The sequence below is a fragment of the Drosophila guanche genome, unplaced genomic scaffold, assembly GCF_900245975.1.
Source record: "Drosophila guanche unplaced genomic scaffold, DGUA_6, whole genome shotgun sequence".
Classification (NCBI taxonomy): Eukaryota; Metazoa; Arthropoda; class Insecta; order Diptera; family Drosophilidae; genus Drosophila; species Drosophila guanche.
In genome coordinates this window covers 4022994-4045528 of record NW_022995744.1, presented here as the reverse complement: position 1 = coordinate 4045528, position 22535 = coordinate 4022994, and the positions used below count along the sequence as shown (strand labels likewise).

Genomic DNA, 22535 nt, shown 5'->3' with positions numbered 1-22535 from the left:
GCACGAGCGCAAAACAAGGCGAATAAAAATCGTCCGATTTTGGATTGATATAAATTGCATATTTAGTGGGTGATTAGAAACAGTTGACTTGTGGATCTCTTGCCATCCAGGAGTAAGATGTTCGTTGCCAGAGTCTGGCCACCCATTGTCTCACACCTTTCTGTCCGCAGTGAAGTGGCTAATGTACTTGGGCGCGCTGGTGCTAATGTTCCTGATCGACAATGTGCGGGGCGACGATAACGAAGGCCTGGTGGTGGCTCCCTCGCCCGAGGATGATCGCGAGACTGAGGATGATGAGTTGTCGAAGTATGACATGTACAAAAACACCCAGATAAAGATATGCGCCAACGTTGCCAACGGCGTCCACCTGCCCTATGTCGGCAGCTGCAGCAAGTGGATCGAGTGTGAGGGTGAGTGGAAAGACCCCCTGCTGTGTGGCAGCTGCGATTGATTGGTTTTCTCACTTCCAGATGGGGAAATTAAGGACATGGGGGACTGCCAGGATCGCGACGTTGAATTTGCTTTCGACCCTGTGTTTCAGGTGTGCACCTATGTGAGCAGTGTGCAGTGCCAGCCTACTTGCACCGACTACGAGCTGAGCAGCTACTGCTACGACAACACCTGCTTCAAGTATGTCCTCTGCTACTATGGGCGCCCGGTGCTGAGGGAATGCCACGACGGCCTCCAGTACAACAACGCGACGGATCGCTGCGACTTCCCCGAGTATGTGGACTGTGTGTCCAATGAGTGCTCGGCCAAGGAACAGCCCGAAAACATAATTTACCTGCCCAGCAAAGCCAAGTGCGACAAGTACTTCATCTGCTCCAATGGCCGGCCATGGGAGCAAGAGTGCTCCGCCGGTCTCTACTACAGTCCCGAGTGCAAGTGCTGTGACTATGCCAAGAACGTCAACTGTACCGTAAGTTCTAATCGGAACTGATTGAGTGAGTCTTCATCTGACGAGGTACGTGGCTTATTTATACTTTCAGAATAATGCAGTGGCCCGGAACATCCAGCCCTACTACCGATCGCCTCTGCGCCGCGCGGACATCGATTGCCCGATGGTGGGAGTCCACTTCTATCCTCACAAGTCGCGCTCGGACTCCTACTACTACTGTGTGGATGGCCATGGCCTGACTCTGGACTGTACTCCGGGTCTGTACTTCGACCCGAAGGTTAAGGAGTGCCGAGAGCCAAAGTTTATTGGATCCTAAAAATAAACAAATGCTAGTTTTTCCCCTTCAATTATGTGCTGCTTTACCTTGTGTCTAATGTACCCTGGCGGAGCTTTCAAAGCTCCAAAAGCTTCACAATGGCATCCATTGGCGGTTTGATTTGAAATGCTATCCGCGCATGATCCGTACACTGGGGGAGCGAGTGAGAGAGAGAGCTTGCTTGCTCCATTCATGCCCCAAAATTTGTGTGGTGCTTTTGCAAAAACAAAATGAATGAACAAAAATTAAGTCTCTCAGCAGCAGAGTCTCTTCTCTCGTGGCTCGTGAAAAGTGAAAACGAAATGCTTCTTGGCTGGCTGCTGCACTCAGAGGCAGCACAGTCGGCTGCGAGTCCTACGGCAGCGCGCGCTTCTAATTCGAACAACGGGAGGCGCGACCAGAGCAGAGCAGAGCAGAGCAGACCAGGCCAGGCCACAAGAGCCTTAAGAAGTACATTTATTTCGTGGAGTGGAGAGTGTCAGCAGAAGAGCTTGCAATTGAATACAAAAGTTGCAAGTCGCGTGAGTGTCCCCATCTCTGTCTCTGTATCTGTCTGTCAGTCTGTCTGTCTTTCTGGCTTTCTGTCTATCTGTCTATCTGTGTGTGTGTGTGAGTGAAGAGCATTTTCAAGAGGATATCCATTGCGAGGGTGTGCGTGTGTGTATCGTGTCGGGTCAGTTGAGCGTTCAAGGACTTTTTCCAGTGCTGCGCCAACAACAAAAGCACCAACAATATGGGTGCAATATTAGCAACAAAAACAACAACAACAACAACAAAAATAGCAGCAACAGCAACAACGAACGTGACAGAAACGTGCCCATAGGAAAAGGCATTGAAAAGCTCCAAAGAAAATATTCAAGTATATCCGAGAAATATTTCAAGAAAATATTGCAGGTAAAAAAGCGAGCCAACAAATGGCTGACGGATTGACATGCACTTGAAAGGGACCCCCCTTAGCATACAGGCACAGGCACACATATCCCCAATACAGTTGCACAAACAAAAACAGCTTCACCTACACCAATACCTATCCATACATATGCCATTCTCCCACCCCTTGACAATTCCATTGCATTTGCTATCATTGCTCATACGCAGCGAGTGTCATCAAGTGGGCAGAGATTTTGTTCGTTTTTGTGGCTCTTATAGAGGAGACACAGCTACAGACAGACGGACAGCCCGTCAGCCAGTCCTCACTCAGTCCATATTCATCTACCTTTAGCCACTCCAACCACGTCCCGAACCACTTCCCACACAGTTCCACCTCCCCTAGAGCAATTTGCCTTTGCAAAGTCACTCGAATGGGACAAAATTCACTTCCCGCCAACGAGAAATCGCATAAAAAGAGCGAAAAGTAAAAGGCAGGAACAGCACAGCACAGCACAGCACACAGAACACAGAACAACACAAAGGTTAATGGAAAAAAACAAACCGTTCAAGTGAGAGTAAACGAGGGGGTTGCTGTTGTTGGTTGTCGTTGTCCGCAGGGAGGGATGGGATGTGCACACGATTTAAAGTTTACAACTTCTGTTTTGTGTTGGCCGTCTTTTTGTGGAGCAGCTTTAGGTATCATGGGAAAAGGATTTAAGCGTCAGACATTCGATTTGGAATGTGCTTGGCGTTGCTCTTACTCATCCAAGAACTTTTCACTGTCTAGAAATTCCACACAATAAATATTTGCAACAATTTTAATATAAATACACATTCTCGTATTATACCCATTCACGATTATCTTTATCACTGCGTGGCGGCTGCTCGCTTAATTTCAATTTCCGCAATGCTTTGAAATGGTTTTCTGGCATCTTGCCCAACAGCAGACGCCTCTCGAGCCACAAGAGTCCTCTATGACCGAACGACGAGTCGTTCCGCGGTGTAGCGGTTAACTTTTTGAACCACTATTTGAAAGTTTAATCTACATTTTTCAGCATTTAATTTCTTTTCAAATTGTTGTTTCACTTTCAGGTTTCGAGGTAACTTTTCGGACCGCCCAAAATAATTAAATATTTAAATTTAAAGGGAACTATAAGCTAAATCTGTGGTGAAGGAAAACTTTTAAAAAATTCAATCAGTTTCATGGACATTAAGCCACATTTTCTCAATGAAAAACAGAACAGTTGATCCTCATACACAGGCTCAATCAATAATACGCCAATGAACTCAAATAGTTTTGGCATAAAAGAGTTGAAATGTCAAGAACATAACTATGTTTCTATAAGTGGACTTTGCTCAAATTATTAGAATTTTAAAAATAAATTAAAATTGATTTTTGAATTGCGCTCAAAAAAGTTATTTTCATCTGTTTCCGCCCGGGATCGAACCGGGGGCCTTCTGCGTGTTAGGCAGATGTGATAACCGCTACACCACGGAAACAGTTGAAACTATTGCCCCCAAAAGGTCAACTTGAGGACGCCGCCTCGGGGCCGCCCTGCTGGCGATGGGCCAGGAAAAGGAAACTGGTTCAGTGAATAAAATCAAAGTCTATTTAAAGTTTTATGTTGTGTGAATGTTCACTCAATGATTGTTCAGTTTGGTCATTGTTGAGTGTGCGTGGGGAAGGGGCAGGGAGAAGGCAGCGGTGATAAAATATATATTAATGCGTAGCGAGGTGTGGTCAAGCTGCTGAGATAGTGATTGATACGACTACAGTGGGTTTAGGTATAAACAGCAACAATTTGTATGGTAGTTCTGTTTCATGCCAAACAATGGTTCTTTGTCGGGCACCCATTCTATGAAAGTCCATCTATCTATGTACAGTCACACTTGGGTTGGCTGCCATTGAGTGGCCCCCTCTTATGTACACAATGTCAATGTCCGAGTTGAGTTGCTTCGAGTTCCGCACGATTCTTAACCAAATCGAGCTGAACTTTCGCCCCGCTAGACAACAAAACTAAGTTGTAATCATGCGCCAACGTAAGGCAGGGAGGGGTATTTATATAGCTCTAAGGAGAGTACAAATCAAGCGAACAAAAATCATTGAACCCGGGACCCGGAGAAGGACATGCACCCACCCAAAATACAGAAACAGATAGAAATGTCAGTGGCGCCAGGCAAGAAACAAGAACCGAAATGAACCTATCAAAAGGTTGTCAAAATGTCTCTTTTAAATATGTTTATTTTATTGCCCTCTGACTCGTGCTTGGGTATTTATTTATTTGCACTCTGCTCTGCTCTCCACTCACTCCCGTCTCTGCTGCAGCATTTTATTGTATAATTTCTCTCGAAAACTCTCCCAGGACCTCCCATTCTCCTCCTTCAAGACGTTGACAGGCATTGAACTTTGAACCTTTCCACCAAAATGAACAGGAAAGTTCCCACAGTAAAATTTGCTTTATGGTGCGGGGACTTTTATGGTGTTCTCGGACCACAGTGCCTACGGAACATGTGCTCGTGCATATCTGTGGATGTGTACATATGTACTTGTGCCTCGTTTGTTGGGCTCTGTGTCTGTGGAATTATTTTAAAAATTCATTATTTTTGTGTCGCCGTTTAAGTACGATGATTTCTGCTGTTGTCATCGTTGATTGACTAATACCACAGCGGCACTGCCACAGGAACCACACACACGCACACACAGAGGACAACCCCCCGACGGCTCGGTTCAACGAACAGCTAAGCGACCCCGGAGTGGGATGCTAACTGAACCTGGGAACCAAACTGAACTAAACTGAAAGTTGGTCCAAAAGCGAAAGGGGAACGGCAACCAAGGAACAATCGAAGCAATCCTCATAATCCATCTTCGAATAGTTTGTCAACCTGAGGTTCGTTTTTCTTTCTTTCGCTTCGCTGAACCTCTCCTCTCCACCGTGCATCGCTCCTTTAGGGGGTTTGCATGCTCCCCAAATTCCATCCCGATTCGAGTCCCCACACACAGAGTCTGTGTGTTTTGGCGCGCTGAGGCTTTTGTGTCTGTGGCTGTTGTTGGTGGTAGTGGTTTGGCTGCTGCTGCTGCTGCTGCCAATGACACGGGAAGTGAAAGCGGCCAATGAATGTTTTAGCCGTATATTTTGGGGCGAGTTCCTTGACCAGGCAGCCCAAGCAGCCTTTGTTCCTTGTTGCACCTTTAAAAAGGGGAAGCTTAGCGGGGATTCAAGCTCCAGGCACAAAGAGGAAATGTCAGACGTGAGAGAGAGAGTGTTCGGCAGACAAGGGAGTGTGCAGAGTGCAGGCACCATAAAATACGATGAGCACGTTTCCTGTTTTAGCATTTGTCGTGGGGGAAGTGTAGCTTGCGGAGGACCCTCTTCCGTCTGGCAGACACAAAGCCAAATGGACTCAGATGCGCTTTGTGTGCTGGAAAGGGTTTCGCTTCCTCCGCACCGCAGCGTGAACTTCAAATAAGTTTGCAGCACTCAATGCCAACTGTCGGTCTGTCCCTGTCGTTCCAACATTTATTCCTCTTAATCCCATAAACGATAAAAGAAATAAAAGATTAAACACTCCCCCTGACGAGGTCTCTGAGAGTCTCTGCTGCTCTGCTAACACTGAGAAAAACATGAGACAAACCTAAATTATTTTTTTGTTAATTTCAGTTTCTTTCTTTGCAGTTGAATCCTTCCGCCCGAGCAGCTACACTTAATTAAACTGCTCCATTTGCTCTTCCTGCTCGTGGACATGCACTTCTGGATAGACAAACGCTCGCAGCAGTGCGGCTTCGGACGCTCTCGTGTGGCTGCCTCGCTCTCCCATGCCGGGAGCGGGCTCAGTTACGGCCATCCGCCCAGGCGAGCCAAGTCCTCGAGCTGCAGCACCATGCCACCCGTGCATAGATCCCTGCCACAGACGCCCTATGACTGCCATCAGCCGGGCACCAGTCGCCAGTCCCAGTCCCAGTCCCAGACACAATCACATTCACAGTCCCATTCCCACTCCCAGTATGTGAACAACAATTCACTGCATGGCCAGCAGCAACAGCAGCAGATGATGCAGCAACATTCCACCAACAACAACAATGTGAACAGCAGCCACTTGGCTGCTGGCACTGGAACTCCAACTGCCAGCAACAACATGTAATGTACCAAGCATAGAGTATATCTGAGCTAACCTTTCCCTGAGTAACATTTTAGCAGTATAGACTTTCGATGGGACGCAGCAGGCAACAGTCTGTGGTGGTTTCTTGAGCGCTTCCATATGCAATTATAATTTTCAGAAAATGCACCTTGCCTCATACGAAAGTATGATTAGTATTATCTTCAAGTATATCTATTCTATCACCACGAATCCAAAATACTGTGAAAGATGGTAAAGTTGTCTTTCAAACTCAATTTATTTGTGGAAATCCGCGAAGCAGAATCTGTTTTTTAATTTATAAAAGTGTTCAATCAATGTTTTTGAGTTAAAAAAAAAATGTTTTGGGGGTAAGTATACTGCAAATTCGAAGTATGAGGAAGTGATCTAGTCACCGAGGCATAAAACTTAATTTTTGTCTCTAGGAAGCCTCTAGGAAGTTGCCTTGCAGCAAAGACTGAGTTTTAATGCAATTGTAAATTGTTCTTAAGGTGCATAACCAAATCCTCAAATCGGACTGCGATATTATTATATCGGTATGCTTTAAAATCTAAAAGGAGATTTTATGTTAGAAAAACATTTACTCAAGACGATTATTCGGCAGCAATCAAGATCGTGTCTGACGGCATATATTAAATATATATTAAATATAACTAAATGGTTAAATTTTTTAAATATTCTCTTTCTTTCTGTTCACCATCTGAAGCTCGAACAACAACGCGAGTGGCACGGCGTCTGCGGCGGCGGTGCTCACAGGAAGTGGAACCATTGTGCCACTGGTGGCGCGTAGCTCGCGCTACCATCCCAGGACACAGCAGCCAACGCAGCACCAGTACAGCTATCACCATCCACAGTTTGGGAACATGGTGCCTGTCAGACACCACGATACACAGCAGCAGCAGCAGCAATCACAATTGCAACAGTTGCAACATTCCGGCGTCTATGCGTGAGTACCCCCAGACAGTCCCAGACTAATCTTTTCCTGATTATAACCGATCCTCCTCCTACCCAGCGATGATGCATACAGCGCCTATCACCACAATCCCCATCAGCAGCAGCAGCTGCAACAGCAGCAGCAGCAGCAGCATCATCATCATCAGCACAGCAGCAGTCACGCCCACAGTCATCGACAAGCGAGCGCCTATGCAACGCCACGTCGCCACAATTCCAGCAGCAGCATGAGGCAGCCAGCAGCTAGCGCAACATCCGTCATGGCAGCAGCACCAGTGGCCACTGCTGCCGCAACTTCCGCCCAGACGACACACACCAACCAGTTGCAGCAGCAGCATCACGCGCTCCTGCAGCACGCAGACTCCCAGCTGCTGCCCAGCCACCTGAAGTGCGGCATGTGCGCCTCCCTGGTGTTGGCGTCCGTCTTCGTGGCCGGCACCAAGTTCTACTTCGATCACCAGGGCACTGGTCTGGAGGTGCTCATCTTCTGCGCCTTCTCGGCCACCTTCTTCCTGGCCGCCTGCATGGTCAGCCTCTGCCGCATACCCAAGGGACTGCTGTCGAACCGTGGCGGGGCCAGAGCCACTGTGTGCCATAGTCGCGGGGTTAACGCTGCTATGCCCGGAGCAAGTGCATCGGCAGCAGCTAGCTGCCTGCTGGAGATGAGCGATGTGCGGTATCTGGAGGAGCGCCAGGTGACCACTGGGAGTGCGGCGACTGCCGGTCCGCCGCCCTACCATATAGCGATCCTCCTGCCGGAGCAGACGGCCGCGATGGGTAAGCAGATGCCGATGGATGAGTCGCCGCCGCCGTCCTACGACAAGATTCTAGTGTAGGCCTCGGGTATCTAGGGAAGGCTTTCGATGTCAGAGAAAGGAACCCAGAGCCCTGTAGTCCTGTAGTCCTGGAACCCTGAAACACCCACACATACCACACCCAATGCCAAGTACTTTTGCTCAGTATTTTTCTAAAAAGTCCCCTTTATATAAACATATACAGATGCATATACACATATACTATATCAGATATACACATATACTTATTTATGGATATGTACTTTTAAGCTCCGACTAATATTTTTACACTTTGACACTTTCTAAGTCCCGTGCCCCCAACCCCCAAACCGACCCAAACACACGATCTTTCGACCCAAAGATGTCTTCTTCTACTGTCATTTTTGTTCTGTGATATGCTCAAGAGAAAGAGATCGAAGAGATCAAAGTACCACACACATATACATATAAATATAAATATATAGCCACGAAACACGAAACACGAAACAAGCAACCAAAGCAACAAACCAAAGCAACGACAAAAGAAATTAGAAATACTCGTAGCAGGTGCCGTAGATACTTACACATCAAGCAGCAGCCGCAGCAGCAGTATTAGTAGGATTTTAAGTAATTAATTAACCAATCACTTATCAAATATGGGATTAGTGTGCAATATGCAGTACATTAATAAATAAACGATAAAGATTATCAATTAAAAAATCGAATTTTGAAATTGCATGCCGTGGCGCCACCTGGTGTTCATGCACATGAGCCCTGTCATGTGGCTGGGGTGTGGTGAACTTCACGATTTGAATTTGTTGTGGTGAACTGACCGATTTGAAAGTATGTTTTGAATCCACTTATCTTTTTGTCCATTTCCTTTGCAAAAAAAGTCATTGGACGGCCTTGACACAGATTTATGTGCGATAAAGAGACATCGATTGGCAAAATTTTTTGCCAGATAAGAAGTACTTACAAGAGCAGTGATAGGAGAGACATCCAACGACCTTGAACATGTGTCATAAAAGGCCTAGACATTTGGCAGCACTCCATCACAAGTTCCAAGCAAGTTCAATATGTTTACCAAAGTGCCAGCTGTGCTCTGCCTTCTGCTCCTGGCTGGAGCTCTGACTGTGAGTCGGGGAGAGGAGTTTCCGCAGTGCGTGAACGTGGAGCCCGAAACCTTTGTGATGGCCGTCGAAGACTGCGCCTCGTACATCTACTGCAATGGGGAGGACTCCTTCAGGGACAGCTGTCCGGAACACACCTACTTCGACGACAAGGCCCAGGAGTGTGCCTTCGACGATGCAGGATTCTGTCTCAGGGAAGCTCCCTCTGGCATGGCGGAGACTCTGCAGCCAGCAGAGAGTGCTCCAGAGCAGGAGCACCCCTCAACTACTGGTGCACCCGAGACTGTTCCTTCGACTGAGGCACCTGCCTCTTCTGTACCTGTGGGACGCCCACACTGTGACGCCTCCAGCGACAGCTTCCACCCCCATCCGCAGCGGTGCGAGTACTACTACCGCTGCCTCAGCGGCTATCTGACAATTGTGCGATGTCCCTACAAGTACGGATGGGACTCTCGCAAGCAGCAGTGCCAGCCCCTGTCGGAGGCTCAGTGCTACAGCTTATAGATTTATGGACGCTAAGGGTAGGGCTAGGGATAGTTTATTTTGTGGTATTTGCAGCCTCCAAGAAGAGGAGGAGGCGCTGCTAACCCGCTGCTAAATAGAGCAGCGCACAGATGACAATAATAAATAAGTATTTGTGGCATTTTAATGAATTGAAAAAGTGCATAATGAAGGTGCTGGCTGGGTGCTGGGTTGGCTGCTCACTCTGCACACCTTCCACGTCTCCATATGGCGATTCCATTTGTATTTGTCAGGCATAATTCAAATCCACTTCGCAGGTACGAAATGTATTTTCGTACCCGCACCGATCGCAACACGGGAGATGGAGAGGGGACTAGAGGCGGTGTCGTCTGCTGTCGCCGCTTCCACATTTTATTGCAAATTAATAATGCACACGAGGCTGAGGCGTCATGTTGTTGCTGCTGCTGCTGGTTCGGGGCATGTCAATTGTGTCTAGAGGAGAACTGGCCACAGCTCCTGCCTCGGATGTGGTTGTGGATGGGGCACTCGCACGATGATGATTTCCAACCAGCAAAAGTTTTGATTAACTAACTGCTGGGGGCAGCCAATTAATTTGGCCAAGAGGCGCGATCGCGAGTACAAAACTGCGGAGATTTCTCTTTTCTCTGGCGCTGTCTCCTCATTAATTAAAGAACATGGAATCGGGCGACAAACTGCGAAAAACGACAGCGAACCAGAGAGGAGAGCCACTCGGATTCAAATTCAAATGGACTAAACAAATGGCATAGCACACAGCCGCAGAAGAGGAACGGCAACAGCAATAGAAACAGCAACAATAACAAGCAGGCATTGCAAAGGCAAAAGCCAGAGAAGAGCCAAAGCCAAAGCCAGAGGAAAAAAAATGGTGAAGAGATGGACATTCGAAAAATAGAAAATCTCCAACTAAAACCGAAAGAATTGAAACATTTTCGGATCTTTTCATTTCAGATGCGAGCAGCAAACGGTTAACAAAGGTGCACAGCGCAGCGGGTGACAGACTTGTAGCCGAATCGGAATCGGAAAAAGGGAACAATTCGTAGCGGGCGCGAAAAGTGTCGTCGCCACAGGGCGACAAAAATGTGAAGGACTCCTTCGGTGAAATAGAACGAACAAAATAATTGATACAAATCAATTGTGCAACCAGAACAAGAACTGGCAAAGAAGAACCTTTGGAAAAGAGTGTCGAAAGTATTTTCAAAGAGTATTTCGGAATATTAAGAAACCAAACGACCGACGGGCAATAAAAAGAGACACACACTAAATAAAATAAAACGATGAGTAACACTTCATTTGATAGCTGCCACGAGTAGCACATAAAACTCAACCTGTGAAGAGGATCTGCGCAAATATCGGAGAAGGGTTCCTTGGACCTAGGCCAGGGCAGAGCGCTCTATTATTAGCCATCCCCCAGAGGCAGTGCTGGGCTGCTGCTGGATTACGCGTGAATCACGCTAACACTAACACACACACTCACACACATGTCACGTGTATATGTATGTGCGAGTTCTATAATGAAATTTGAATATCCAACAGTAAAAAGTGGACAAAATGTATGTTCATGGAACAAATGAAAGTTAAAGAACAACAAAATGAGCAAAATGAGCAAAATGAGCTTTGGAATGTGTCCTCTTTCGCTTGAATGTTGTTCATTTTGGTTGCTGGTTGGAGGCGGATGAGTGATTATGTGTAAAATATTACGCATCAACAGAACTAAAAGCTGAGACAGCGTTGGAGAGATCTGAAGTGATCGAAGCGAGTCCGTGCGATGAGGTGAGGTGGAATGAACAAATCGCTGACGATGGCGGAGACAAAAGGCAGCCAAGGCACTTGGACAACAAATCAAAATAGACAGCCTGGCGAGAGCGTTTAGCACAGATCTTTATTTTTTGGATGGCTATTTAAAAACTACAACAGCAGTAGCAGAATCAGCAGAATCAGCAGAATCAGCAGAATCACCAGAATCAGAACTGCGCCGAAAAGGCTAGGAAAAACTAATTTCGGAAAATCAAGTAAAAACTGAGCGAAATACCAAAGAGTTACGGAAAAAGAAGGCTGCCTTCTGCCTTCTGCCTTCTGCCACGACACTTTCTTGTGTGAACGAGCGCCAAAAAGGCCGCACTGTCGCACCACCACCAACACCCCCTTTTGACAGCGGGCCCCACCCAGCGAACCAGCAACCAGCGAACCAGCGAACCAGCAGCCCAGCCATTGTGCCCCACCAGGCATCAGGCATCAGGCGTCAGGCAACCTCCACAGCATCCATCGTCTCTCAATACTCGTAGAGCAGTGCTTAGATGCGATTCAGTCTCATGTGCACACATAATGGAATGAAGAAAATTCCGTCCGTCTACAGCAACAGCAACAGCCAGAGCAGCAGAAACAAACACCAACATCAGCCAGCCAGCCACAATTGCATGCTGGGCTGGCAGAGATGTGGACACCAATACGGACACAGACTCGGACACGGACTTGTCACTTTGGGTTGTTTTTCGGCACGGAGGTGGGGGGCCTCCAATGGATTGCAGTGCAGCCAGCATAGACCGAGGCAAAGAGATCTTCTTATAAATAGCCCTCGGACAAAAGTCTGATGAGATCTGATTGTGTAGTGGCCACTGCAGCCCCCTTTCCCCATCCCCATCCCAGCTAGCATACCCAGAACAATCCGAACAATGGAAATTGGCAAATTTATAGTGCACCCAGAAACCCACAAAAGCAACAACCAAGCAACCAGCCAACCACCACAACCAGAGCTGTCCCAGGCTAGGCCAGGCCAGGCCAGGATAGCCAAGAGAACTTATTTTATTTAAATAAATTTAATTTAATTGCCAGCAAGCAAAACACGAAATAATCTCTGATGTACAGTGTGTGTGTGTGTGTGTGTGTGTGTGTGTGGTGAGTGGTGTGTGTGTGCGTGTGGGTTTTTATTGTTGTAATTTAGATTCGTCAACTGTGCGACGCGAAGCGACACACTCTCTCTCTCTCTCTCTCTCTATCCTCCGATGGCATCCGTGATGCCTGGGTGATTGTTTTCTTGATGCCCAACTATGCGCTGACAGATATAAATTGCAGGGAATATTTATATTCATATCCATCTAAGAGATAAATGCCCAGGCAACCTTTTAGCCAACCTTCCCACAGCAACATGGTTCGGCTTCTGCTCCTGCTCCGGTCGTTGGCAAATGAAATGGAAAAGGATTATCTCGAATTATCTATCCATCCATAGATAGATATGGCCTGATATCAAGGTACACAATCACTCGAATCCCCTTGGCATGCCGCGGCGTATGAGTAATAAGCCAACTGCTACGACATACATAGTACGTATACGCCGCGTGGTGTTCGGGTCTATTAAAAAGCAACGAAATAAAACGACACGAAAAGTGTGTGACAAAATGTTCAATAAATAAACAAGCCAAAAGGCAAACAAACAAACAAATTATGAGAGGCGAGAAAACAAAAACTGAGTGAAAATTGAGTGGGCAACGAGGAGCAGTGGGGCAGATTGCCCCTCATCAGGAATACATTATGAATGAAAGAGTAATTGCTATACATTAGAGTCTAATGAATGAATTTTCCCTCCCCTTCCACCCCTCCTGCAGCGCACCTACACATATGTGATCCACACCAGATGAATTATGGAACATGTAAATACCACAAATGCAAGACTGCAGCACCAACAGCAACAGCAACAGCAACATCAGCAGCATCTTCAACTGCAGCAGCATCAGTTCGAGCAGCATCAACAACACAATGATAACCAACAGCAGTTCTGCCTCAGGTGGCACAATCATCAGGTATGACAGATGTCCTAAAGGATTAGGCTAGAGGTTTCCAGGCTATTCAAATAGATTCCATTTAGTCAGAGCCTCAAGGTAGAGGGAAACTGCAAAAAAATAAATGACTCTATCTATGAGCAATGCCATCGAAATGCCTCTCCCTCCCTCTCTCTCTCTCTCTCTCTCTCTCTCTGCAGTATTATCTGGGGGCTTAGCGTCGCTCATAAAAACTGGACTGGACATCGTTCGGTATGGTCTGGTCGGGCGAACGAAATGTCACCCCGTCTATATATAGCGGAACCATCCATCCAAAACACACACCATACCACACCACACCACGATCCACATACAGATTCACACATAGTTTTCCGCATTTTCATATAGTGACAATTTTGTGTTGTCGATGTTTACTACAGCCACTCGTACTCGTACAGCAGGCAGCCCCAAAGGCTGTCCAAAATAGCAGCTGGGGCAGAGGGAGGAGTGGGGTGAGATGAGATGAGGGCCGGTGCGGAGAAAATGTCAAATAAATGAAAAGCTTCGCTACAATTGCCAAAATCCAAAGAATTTGCAGCGAGCGTAAATCTAAAAGTTGGACAGAAGAGCAGAACTGCATCGAATGCAGATCCACTATCCCTGGGAAAGAGTCTCTGTCTGCCCTGCCCCGTCCTGTCCTGTCCTGCCCTGCCCTGTCCTGGCCTGGCCTGGGCAAGTTTATTTTTATGATCTTGTGACCCAGATGCTCTCCATCTCTCACACACAGATTCTCTCCTATGATCTCTTCTTTCCAGACCAGTTTGCTGAGCACTCTGCCCGTGCTGCTGGACCAGTCGCAGCTGACGGATGTGACCATCTCGGCGGAGGGACGGCAGCTGCGTGCCCACCGGGTGGTGCTGAGTGCCTGCAGTAGCTTCTTCATGGAGATATTCCGGGCCCTGGAGGCGAGCAATCACCCGGTGATCATCATACCCGGAGCCAGCTTCGGGGCCATTGTGTCGCTGCTCACGTTCATGTACTCCGGAGAGGTGAACGTGTACGAGGAGCAGATACCGATGCTCCTCAATCTTGCAGAGACACTCGGCATCAAGGGACTGGCGGATGTCCAGAACAACAATGTGAGTGCTGCGCTTCCTAATCTAATTCCGAATCCTTCTACTTACCTTGACTTTACCCTCCGGCAGCTTCCCAAGACGGCAAAGGGCGGAGCCCACTCTTATATGGAGCCTCCGCACGAAAAGTCCTCGGAGTTCGAGCTTCATGGCACACCCTCGCCGGCTCCAACCCCCACACACACGCCCACACCCACATCCACCTCCACTCCGAGTCTGCCGCTGCCGCAGCATGCCAGTCCCGCTCTGAGCACTCCGCTGCTGGCCAACAAACTGGGATCGGTGGGTCCAGTGGCAGGTCCCATGATCGCCACCACCTCACCGTTGGAGAACCTCTTCAAGTCGCTGCAGTTCTATCCGAGCCTGCTGCCGCAGCCACTGAACTTTTCGCAGACGGCACTGAACAAGACAACGGAGCTGCTGGCCAAGTACCAGCAGCAGTGCCAGCTGTACCAGAGCGGTTTGCAGGAGGAGGACGACTGCTTCGGCGCCAAGCGGCTGAAGGGTGACAGTCCGCCGAAGGAAGTCAAGCGGCAGGACAAGATGGGGAAGAGCCTCAGGAACTCCGCCAGCAACAGCAACAAGAGCCCCACAGAGTGCTCGGTGCCCAATCCCATTGTGGCCACCTCACCCATCACCCTGGCGCCCCCGGCCATGGCGCACTTTTCGCCCCAGTTGCCGGTGGTCAAGTGCTCCTCCGCCAGCTACTCGAATCCCCTAACTCCCAACCAGATGTACAACACCAAGCCTCCGCTCTACAGTTGCGCTGTCACGCCCACCGCCGCCCAGCAGGCGGCCCAAATGCACCACAGCCAGGCAGTCGCCTCCTCGCCCTACATCTCGGCGGAGGACCACGCCAAGCTGCAGCTTCACATCGAGCAGTATCAGCGGGAGGCGGCCGCTGCCGCAGCCGCAGCAGCTACAGCCGGTGGCATGGCTCTGGTCAGCGCCAAGTCGGAGCCGAATCTACTCTCCCTGAGCGCCGATCGCGAGAAGCAGCTGACCTCCGCCCCCATCAAGCCGCCGTCCAACTCCAAGCTCTACGCCACCTGCTTCATCTGCCACAAGCAGCTTAGCAACCAATACAATCTGCGTGTGCACCTCGAGACCCATCAGAATGTGCGGTAAGTAAATGATGGGGAAATGAGTGCAAGAAATTCGAAAGGAAGTTAGTGGGAGGTTGGATTGTATATTGTAGATATGGGAGGAGTGCAACGACGAGCAGTATGTACTTGTGTTTATTCCACTTCAACGATTTTCACGAGCTGTACAGAGAGAGGGAATCATAACGGCGAGCGACCAGTTGCAGCGAGCGGTAACAGCAAGCGGTAACGCCCTAACATTATGTTAACAACATGTTAAAATGCAGAAGACTGCTGTTGCTCTGACAAAGAATGATCTTGAGAGAAATGTAGAAGGAAAATATCCATGCTACCTTCCCCTCTCTATTCCAGTTTGGACTTTTTGCTATACATATGTCTGATCCTTTAGAAAGGATCTTGAACATCATTCAAGGAATGATTTACGATTTAGTCTTCATTAATCCACAGGTACGCCTGCAATGTCTGCTCACATGTGTCCCGCAGCAAGGACGCTCTGCGGAAGCACGTCAGCTACCGCCATCCTGGAGCGCCCTCGCCCTGCGAAAACGAGGCGCGACGCAAGCGTGTTGCTAAGCTGTCAACTGGCACGACCACTCCCACGCCCAGCCACACGATGACCAGCGGCGATATTTTGGGAAGTGCAGGACAGGGACAAAGCCCGAGAGAAACTGTGTCCAGTCCGTACCTCTTTCTACCCAATCAGTTTCAGATGGCGGCAGCTGCAGCTGCCGTGGCTGAATCCTCTTCAAATGCTGGACCCTCCTCGGATTTGGCTCAAGAGGCGCCGCCAGACATCAAAAGCGAACGGGAGACGGCCGTGGCGAGCAATGGAGAGCCGGGATGTGGCGATACGAGTGCGGTGGCGGGCACTTAGCTCTTGGTGGTGAAAATGTTTTCTAATTTCGAATGTTGAACGGCTGAAAATGCTGAGATGCACAAATGCACAGACACAAACACACTGACACTGGAAACACCCACACACACACATGCATATACATATGGAACTCTTTATCCCCCACCAACAAACAAAAAAGCAACAAAAACCAACGTCTTAGACCCGGCTGTGATACTTAGCGCAATTCGTTTTTTCGTCTTCTATACACACACACAAACACACACGCACGCCCGCACACACATACATACACTCTTTAATTTATTTATTATTATTTATTCTTTTAGGCCAAATCTTTATTTTGTTGAGCTTACAGCGAGCCACCAGCGGGGCTCTCAAATTATAGAACTTTACGTTACCTTTCACTTTTGCTCTCTCTCCCTCCCTTACGCTCACGTACATGAACACACTCTCGCACCTACACATTCTAGTAAATTAAGTGAAGTTTTTTATAAATATTGTAATTATACACCAAGAAACACACACACACACACACACACACACACGCACACGCACACGCACACGCACAAACACTTGCACACAAAAAGACAAGGCAAAGGACCTACTAAACCAAATCAGAATAAAATGAAAGAATAAATTTATAAGAAGCCAAAAGATGAAGACGTGTGTGTGTTTATAGGCTATAGACCATATAGAAGCTGATCCGATTCCAAACCAGGATGGGTCCCCAGAGAGTACAACGGGTTATGCAAAAACTAGTATACTTCATTTCATAATACAATAATTTATGTACGCTGGCGTACTTTACATAATTAATCCTTGTGTTTCTTTTAATTGTAGTACAAAAGGAAGTTGTTCAAAAGAGAAAACAAAATCGAAAGACGCTGAACGGTTGAGGCAAAACAGATCTGAATCAATGATATGATGATTAGCAAACACTTTGGGCTTAAATTTAAAGACGACACGACAAATGAGGGTGGGTAGTTGCAGGGACATAAATAGCTAAACGTAAACTGTTGCACTGAAATGAAATGAAGCCAAGGGGGCACTAGTGGCACTGCCCCATGGATAAGTATAAAAATATGCTTGGCTTGGCTTGGCTCTCCCGCTTAGCGCTCAGAGGGTGATCTAAATAGTTTCCACGTGCCACACTTTGACGTTGCAGTCTTGGCCAGTTGAGATCACAGTGTTGTTGTCCAGCCAGACCAAGCGAGTGATCTGCGACTGCGGATGGGCATCTAAAGAGGAACAATACAAAATTATAGGAATGCCGCCTTGGTAAATTTGTTGCCGGGACTCACTCTTGATGATGGTGTGCTTGGCTGGGTTGGTCACAGACCAAATGATGATGGTGGTGTCCAAGGAGCCACTGGCCACCAGCAGCGAGTTGGGCGACCAGGCCACCGTATTGACACGAGCACTGTGGAAGCCCCATTCCTTGTTGTGAGCAGGCTAAAGGCGAAACGATCAAAACCATCAGTAAATTCAGCATCAGACGCCTCTGACTACCAATCCTCACCTTGTATTCCTCGACCGAGTAGAGCACCACCTTGCGATGGGCATCGCAGGCCACCAAATACTTCAGATCTGGGGAGTAGGATACATCCGTGACTGCGCCCAGGTGGTCCAACTCAGCCTTCAGCTCGAGGGCACCGTCCTTCAGGCTGTAGATGCGCAGCTTCTGATCATCGCCGCCGACAGCCACATCGGAGGTTTCAGAGTTGACGGCAATGGAGCTGGCCTCGTACTTGATGGGCAGCGAGAAGATCTTCTTCTGGTCCTGCACCAGAGTCAGCTCCTTGACGCAAGCCAGGGCAACGATGTTCTCGTTTCGCAAGATGGCCAGTCCGCGCGGCTGGCAGTTGAGTTTCACCACGTAGTCCGTGTATGAGTTGCCCTCCACACTGAACTGGCGCAGGCTGTCGTCGATGCCGCAGGTGTAGACAAAGTCTCCCCAAGCAGCGATGCCGTTGATCTGGTTGCCGTGTCCGGTACCCGTGATGCGGTCGTTGACACCACTGCCAGAGTTCCAGTTGGTCACGACACCGTCGTGGCTGCCCGTGTAGATGGTGCTGCGGTCGTCGCTCAGGCCCAGCACAGTGATGGGTTTGTTGTGGCCCTTGACCACTCGAAGAGGCTTGCTGGGATCCTCCGCGTTGAGGTAGGTGATTACGCCCGACAACGACACAGTTATCAGGTTGTCCCCCTGCCACAGGCAGCTCACCTGCTGATCATCCACAGTCGCGCCCATCACAAACTCGCTGATCAGTTCGCGGGACTCCACCTGCCAGAGGCGACACGTCTTGTCACCGGAGCAGGTGAGCAGTTGCGTGCCGTCCGGCTTCCAGGCCAAGGCGTATACTCCGCCCTTGTGAGCGGGCGATCCAAATTCGCCTACCAGCTCGGAGCTGGTGCCGTCGTAGATAAAGACTTTGCCGTCGAAGCCGGCCGAGGCAAAGAATTTGCCATCGGGCGAGTAGCGAACCGCCTGGACAAACCGAGAGTGGTCCTGCTTTGTCATCTTGAACTTGAACGGAGGTCCCTCGAACACGGCCACCGTGTTGTCTTCGCTGCCTGTGTTTCGAAGAGATTTTTAAATTACTAGTTGCAATTTCTATCTGATGTTGTTTCTACCAACCAGTTACGATGCGGAACGGCCTCGCCGGCCTAAAGTCTGCCGAATTGATGGACTTGGACTGGCCACTGATCTCACCCACCGATGTGCCCGTCTCCGACATAAAGACATGGCCGAAACGTTCACGTCCCTCACCGACGGCCACAATGCGTTGGTTGTCTGGCGACCAGCTGATGTCCTTGATGGGTCCTGCTATCGGCTGGAACTCATTCTTCAGCAAATGCTCCTTGTTGACCGTGTCCCAAATGCGTATCTTTCCCGACGCGTCTGGAGTGGGTAATAAGAGGGGAATTTTGAGTGTATACCAAACGAAAACAATCCGAACCGCAACGAAAGAAAAATAGCAAAAGATAAGATAAAGAAACCCAGCCGATGGGCACTAAACATGGTTATGGTAATGATGGGGTACGGCACACAGAGAAACGAACGCTTATGGTGTGACGTGACTCATCTGGCTGGTCTCGGTACGGCTTCTGCACGCTTCACTGCGTGCCGCGGAGCCAGCAGCCAGCGTCCAAGCCAAGTGTGAAGTTGCAATGGTACACTTACCGCCAGATGCAATGTAGAAGCCGCTGGGCGAGTACTTGGCCACGTTGACTGCACACGAGTGTTCCGTGTAGACATCGGCGATGGCTGGGTTCTACAGGGCACAAAGAAGCAGGGGAAAATTGTTGAAAAATCACTTTTACAATCATTTTGCTGGGGCAACAAAACTGAGTTCTCAATTAATAAGCGACCCAAACAAACATCATCATCATTAAGATGATGCGTGGGCGGCACAAGCAAGAACATTTCTCTGGCCGTCTCTCCGTCCGCGTGGACTGTGTAGCGAGAGTGTGTATGATTTTTGCCGGCCTGTGGAATAGGCTGGGATGGCTACACGGCGTATATTGTATAAAAATAAATATAGAACAGCTGCCAGCAGCGGACAGACACAGACACAACACACAGATGCAGGAGAGGAATAAGACCAGAAACTGCAGCTGTCCAAAAATAAAACATTCGGCATGGAAAATGCCATAGATTATGATGGCAGGCAGGCAGGAGTACGTCCGAATATGCTGCGTAAAATATCAACTTACCTCGATATTCCTGATGATCACCGAGTTGCCATTGGCGTAGAGGAAGTTCTTGCCCTTGGGATCGGCCCCCAAGACAATGGGCTGGCCGCGTTGGGTGCGCGGCAGCGTTGCATAGATATTTTCTGCAATTAAACGAACCATAAACTTTACCAAAGGTTCATAAAAGCGAACACAAAAGCACAGACACAAAATATTTAACAGATGTAGGAAAAACAGGGTGCGGCCTCTCCTCATGCCGGCCGGCGTCGGCGGCGGAGTTGTTTGCTTTTTTGCATGACATGGGAGTGGGAGCTGGACGCCGATGTCTCCCTCCTCCCATTAATCAGCGCTCGCCGACGAGAACAGCTCCTGCCCATTTATGGGCATAATCATGGCGCTTCCGGCGATTGCTTTCTGCTTTTACCGTTTTTGCAGGTTGACTCATGCCCCTGTCGTCACAGTCAGTTGGTGAAATTGTGAAGCACCTAATGCGCTGATACTCTTGACAGGCACACTCACTGTTTTCGTAGGCTGGTGGTTGAGGTTGAGCCATTGCGGGTAGTATAACTTTGTGCTTAAGTTTAATTGGGAGACTTTGTTAAATTGAAGATTTTTTTTCGAAAAATGAAAACACTGAGCAGCAAGTGTGACCGCGGATTTTTGATAAGATATACAGTCTGCCCCTCAGAAACATACCGTCTCATCTTCAAGAAATACCGCAAATATACCGATGAAAGAACAGTCTTTAAACCTCTTGAGTCGATCCGCAGCAAATAATTCTCTTTTCAAATTCTTCTTGTAGATCATTGTTTTAAAACAAAACATAAAACATATTTCACCAGAATGTTTTACAATGCGTCAAATGAAATACACACGTGGCCGACAATGGGTTAAGCGTTCTCGTCAATGACTAGTATTTACATGTTTTGACAACAAAAATGTTGCAACGTTTCCAAACGCAGGCGAAAGTGGAGAATCCTCGCTATGGGCAGCTGATAATAGGCCCGCCGGGCTCTGGCAAGACAACCTACTGCAACGAGGCCTACAAGTTCTACCGAGAGCTGGGCAGGCAGGTGGGCGTCGTCAATTTGGATCCCGCAAATGACAACATGTCCTACGAGCCGGTCATCAATGTTATGGAGCTGATAACCGTAGAGGATTGCATGGAGCACCTGCAGCTGGGGCCCAACGGAGCCCTGATGCACTGCGCCGAGTACCTGGAGCAGCACATGGAGGATTGGCTGCTGCCAGCTCTGCGCAAGTTGAGCGCCACCCACAACTACTTCCTGTTCGACTGCCCCGGACAAATCGAGCTGTACACGCACCACAATGCCATGGCGCTGGTGTTCGAGCGCCTGGAGCGGGAGCGGTACAGTCTGGTCACAGTGAATCTCATCGACTCGCACTACTGTTCGGAGCCGGCCAAGTTCATTGCCACGCTTCTGATGGCGCTCAACACCATGATGAGGATGAGCCTGCCGCATGTGAATGTCCTTTCCAAGGCAGATCTGCTACGGAAGCACGAGTCGAAGCTGCACTTCAACGTGGACTACTACACGGACGTGCTGGATCTGAAGTATCTGCTGGAGAAATTGGACGACGACCCCACCATGCGGAAGTACCAGAAGCTCAACGAGGCCATCTGCTCCATGGTGGAGGACTATGCCCTGGTATCCTTCCAGCTGCTGGACTCCTTCAGCACGGACAGCATGCTGCGACTACGCAATCACATCGACAAGGCCAACGGCTATGTTTACAAGGCAGGAGAGGAGCAGACAGTCAACTCCCTGCTGGCCTGCGCCGTGGGAGCCGAGACTGAGGCTGTGCGCCAGCAGCACGATGTTCAACCATACGTGGAGTAGCATTTGCACCTCGGCAAATTTACCTACAAATTGTTGCCACTTAATCTATACAGCAATAGAATACATAATCCACCATAATCCAATGGGCTGTGATAATCCTTGTCTGAAATCAACTGACAGCACTAACAAATAAACGATCATCTAATTCTAATTATTCACATTTAAGCACGCCACCTAGCGTCGCTTGCAAGGGTGGCGCGTCGCCTGCCGTATTTTTGTGGCGAATAAAATAATTGTTCCACGCCACCTAGCGCCGCGTAGATCCAAATCGTTCTTTGCTGTGATTGGTCGGTCTCATTTGTTGTTGTTGTGATGACAGTTTTTCGATAGAAACAAACGATAAATATTTAATTTGAAAATTGTAAAATCAAATTCGAATCGAATATGTATCAAAAGGCGTTGCTCAATTAAATGTATAATTTTACAGAAACGCGATACAAATACACAATATACACGCTGATTGGCCATAATGACGCAGTAAATGCTGTAGCATTTTTCTAGATCTTTCGCAGTCACAGTATTACTAGAGCTTGAATGAAAAGTTACTGGCTGTGGTGCTTGAC

At 48.5% G+C, this 22535-nt stretch overlaps 6 protein-coding genes and 1 non-coding gene across 11 annotated transcripts; 5 read left to right on the top strand and 2 right to left on the bottom strand.

Moving 5' to 3' along the window:
• Positions 1 to 94: 94 nt before the first annotated feature.
• On the top strand, positions 95 to 1245 carry LOC117579679 (probable chitinase 10). The gene is made up of 4 exons (XM_034265667.1): positions 95 to 112; positions 171 to 410; positions 471 to 919; positions 990 to 1245. Coding segments are annotated over exons 1-4 (915 nt in total). The 5' UTR covers positions 95 to 111; the 3' UTR covers positions 1215 to 1245.
• Positions 1246 to 1515: 270 nt separating this feature from the next.
• Positions 1516 to 8609, top strand: LOC117579674 (myb-like protein Q). 4 transcript variants are annotated; one of them, XM_034265660.1, is made up of 4 exons: positions 1516 to 1735; positions 5759 to 6220; positions 6925 to 7164; positions 7231 to 8609. In XM_034265660.1, exons 2-4 carry the CDS (start codon positions 5826 to 5828, stop codon positions 8003 to 8005), a joined length of 1410 nt encoding a protein of 469 aa, XP_034121551.1. In that variant the 5' UTR covers positions 1516 to 1735; positions 5759 to 5825; the 3' UTR covers positions 8006 to 8609. The 4 variants fall into 4 exon arrangements, with proteins under 4 accessions (XP_034121551.1, XP_034121552.1, XP_034121550.1 ...); XM_034265661.1 differs by having other exon boundaries at positions 5744 to 6220; XM_034265659.1 differs by having other exon boundaries at positions 1516 to 1739.
• On the bottom strand, positions 3512 to 3584 carry Trnav-aac. Its single transcript has one exon. It is a non-coding gene; the product is annotated as a tRNA-Val (tRNA).
• Positions 8610 to 9014: 405 nt separating the features above from the next.
• On the top strand, positions 9015 to 9580 carry LOC117580443. The gene has a single exon (XM_034267000.1). The coding sequence runs from the start codon at positions 9019 to 9021 to the stop codon at positions 9574 to 9576; it is 558 nt and encodes a 185-aa protein (XP_034122891.1). The 5' UTR covers positions 9015 to 9018; the 3' UTR covers positions 9577 to 9580.
• Positions 9581 to 10516: 936 nt separating this feature from the next.
• On the top strand, positions 10517 to 16924 carry LOC117579672 (modifier of mdg4). Of its 2 annotated transcripts, none has more exons than XM_034265656.1 (5): positions 10517 to 10547; positions 13173 to 13367; positions 14141 to 14464; positions 14531 to 15582; positions 16009 to 16924. In XM_034265656.1, exons 2-5 carry the CDS (start codon positions 13209 to 13211, stop codon positions 16433 to 16435), a joined length of 1962 nt encoding a protein of 653 aa, XP_034121547.1. In that variant the 5' UTR covers positions 10517 to 10547; positions 13173 to 13208; the 3' UTR covers positions 16436 to 16924. The 2 variants fall into 2 exon arrangements, with proteins under 2 accessions (XP_034121547.1, XP_034121548.1); XM_034265657.1 differs by lacking the exon at positions 10517 to 10547 and adding an exon at positions 12744 to 12818.
• Positions 16925 to 17226: 302 nt separating this feature from the next.
• LOC117579673 (actin-interacting protein 1) lies at positions 17227 to 20774 on the bottom strand. The gene is made up of 7 exons (XM_034265658.1): positions 20630 to 20774; positions 20132 to 20253; positions 19599 to 19689; positions 19053 to 19316; positions 17934 to 18988; positions 17716 to 17866; positions 17227 to 17652 (listed from the first exon to the last, which is right to left on the bottom strand). The coding sequence occupies exons 1-7, from the start codon at positions 20661 to 20663 to the stop codon at positions 17543 to 17545; spliced, it is 1827 nt and encodes a 608-aa protein (XP_034121549.1). The 5' UTR covers positions 20664 to 20774; the 3' UTR covers positions 17227 to 17542.
• A 249-nt stretch (positions 20775 to 21023) lies between these two features.
• Positions 21024 to 22098, top strand: LOC117579677 (GPN-loop GTPase 2). Its single transcript, XM_034265665.1, has one exon. It carries the CDS (start codon positions 21049 to 21051, stop codon positions 21970 to 21972), a length of 924 nt encoding a protein of 307 aa, XP_034121556.1. The 5' UTR covers positions 21024 to 21048; the 3' UTR covers positions 21973 to 22098.
• The last annotated feature ends 437 nt before the right edge of the window (positions 22099 to 22535 follow it).

Excerpts from the sequence above, each read along its gene's own strand:
- LOC117579677 (XM_034265665.1), top strand. The coding sequence starts at position 21,049 with ATGTTGCAACGTTTCCAAACGCAGGCGAAAGTGGAGAATCCTCGCTAT.
- LOC117579679 (XM_034265667.1), top strand. Across the intron at positions 411-470 it reads CAAGTGGATCGAGTGTGAGG|ATGGGGAAATTAAGGACATG; the intron begins GTGAGTGGAAAG and ends TCTCACTTCCAG. Across the intron at positions 920-989 it reads CCAAGAACGTCAACTGTACC|AATAATGCAGTGGCCCGGAA; the intron begins GTAAGTTCTAAT and ends TTATACTTTCAG.
- LOC117579674 (XM_034265660.1), top strand. The coding sequence starts at position 5,826 with ATGCACTTCTGGATAGACAAACGCTCGCAGCAGTGCGGCTTCGGACGC. Across the intron at positions 6,221-6,924 it reads CCAACTGCCAGCAACAACAT|CTCGAACAACAACGCGAGTG; the intron begins GTAATGTACCAA and ends CACCATCTGAAG. Across the intron at positions 7,165-7,230 it reads CAACATTCCGGCGTCTATGC|CGATGATGCATACAGCGCCT; the intron begins GTGAGTACCCCC and ends CCTCCTACCCAG.
- LOC117580443 (XM_034267000.1), top strand. The coding sequence starts at position 9,019 with ATGTTTACCAAAGTGCCAGCTGTGCTCTGCCTTCTGCTCCTGGCTGGA.
- LOC117579673 (XM_034265658.1), bottom strand. The coding sequence starts at position 20,663 with ATGGCTCAACCTCAACCACCAGCCTACGAAAACA. Across the intron at positions 17,867-17,933 it reads ACTCGGTCGAGGAATACAAG|CCTGCTCACAACAAGGAATG; the intron begins GTGAGGATTGGT and ends TTTCGCCTTTAG. Across the intron at positions 17,653-17,715 it reads CAAGCACACCATCATCAAGA|ATGCCCATCCGCAGTCGCAG; the intron begins GTGAGTCCCGGC and ends GTTCCTCTTTAG.
- LOC117579672 (XM_034265656.1), top strand. The coding sequence starts at position 13,209 with ATGGAACATGTAAATACCACAAATGCAAGACTGCAGCACCAACAGCAA. Across the intron at positions 13,368-14,140 it reads TCAGGTGGCACAATCATCAG|ACCAGTTTGCTGAGCACTCT; the intron begins GTATGACAGATG and ends TCTTCTTTCCAG. Across the intron at positions 14,465-14,530 it reads CGGATGTCCAGAACAACAAT|CTTCCCAAGACGGCAAAGGG; the intron begins GTGAGTGCTGCG and ends ACCCTCCGGCAG.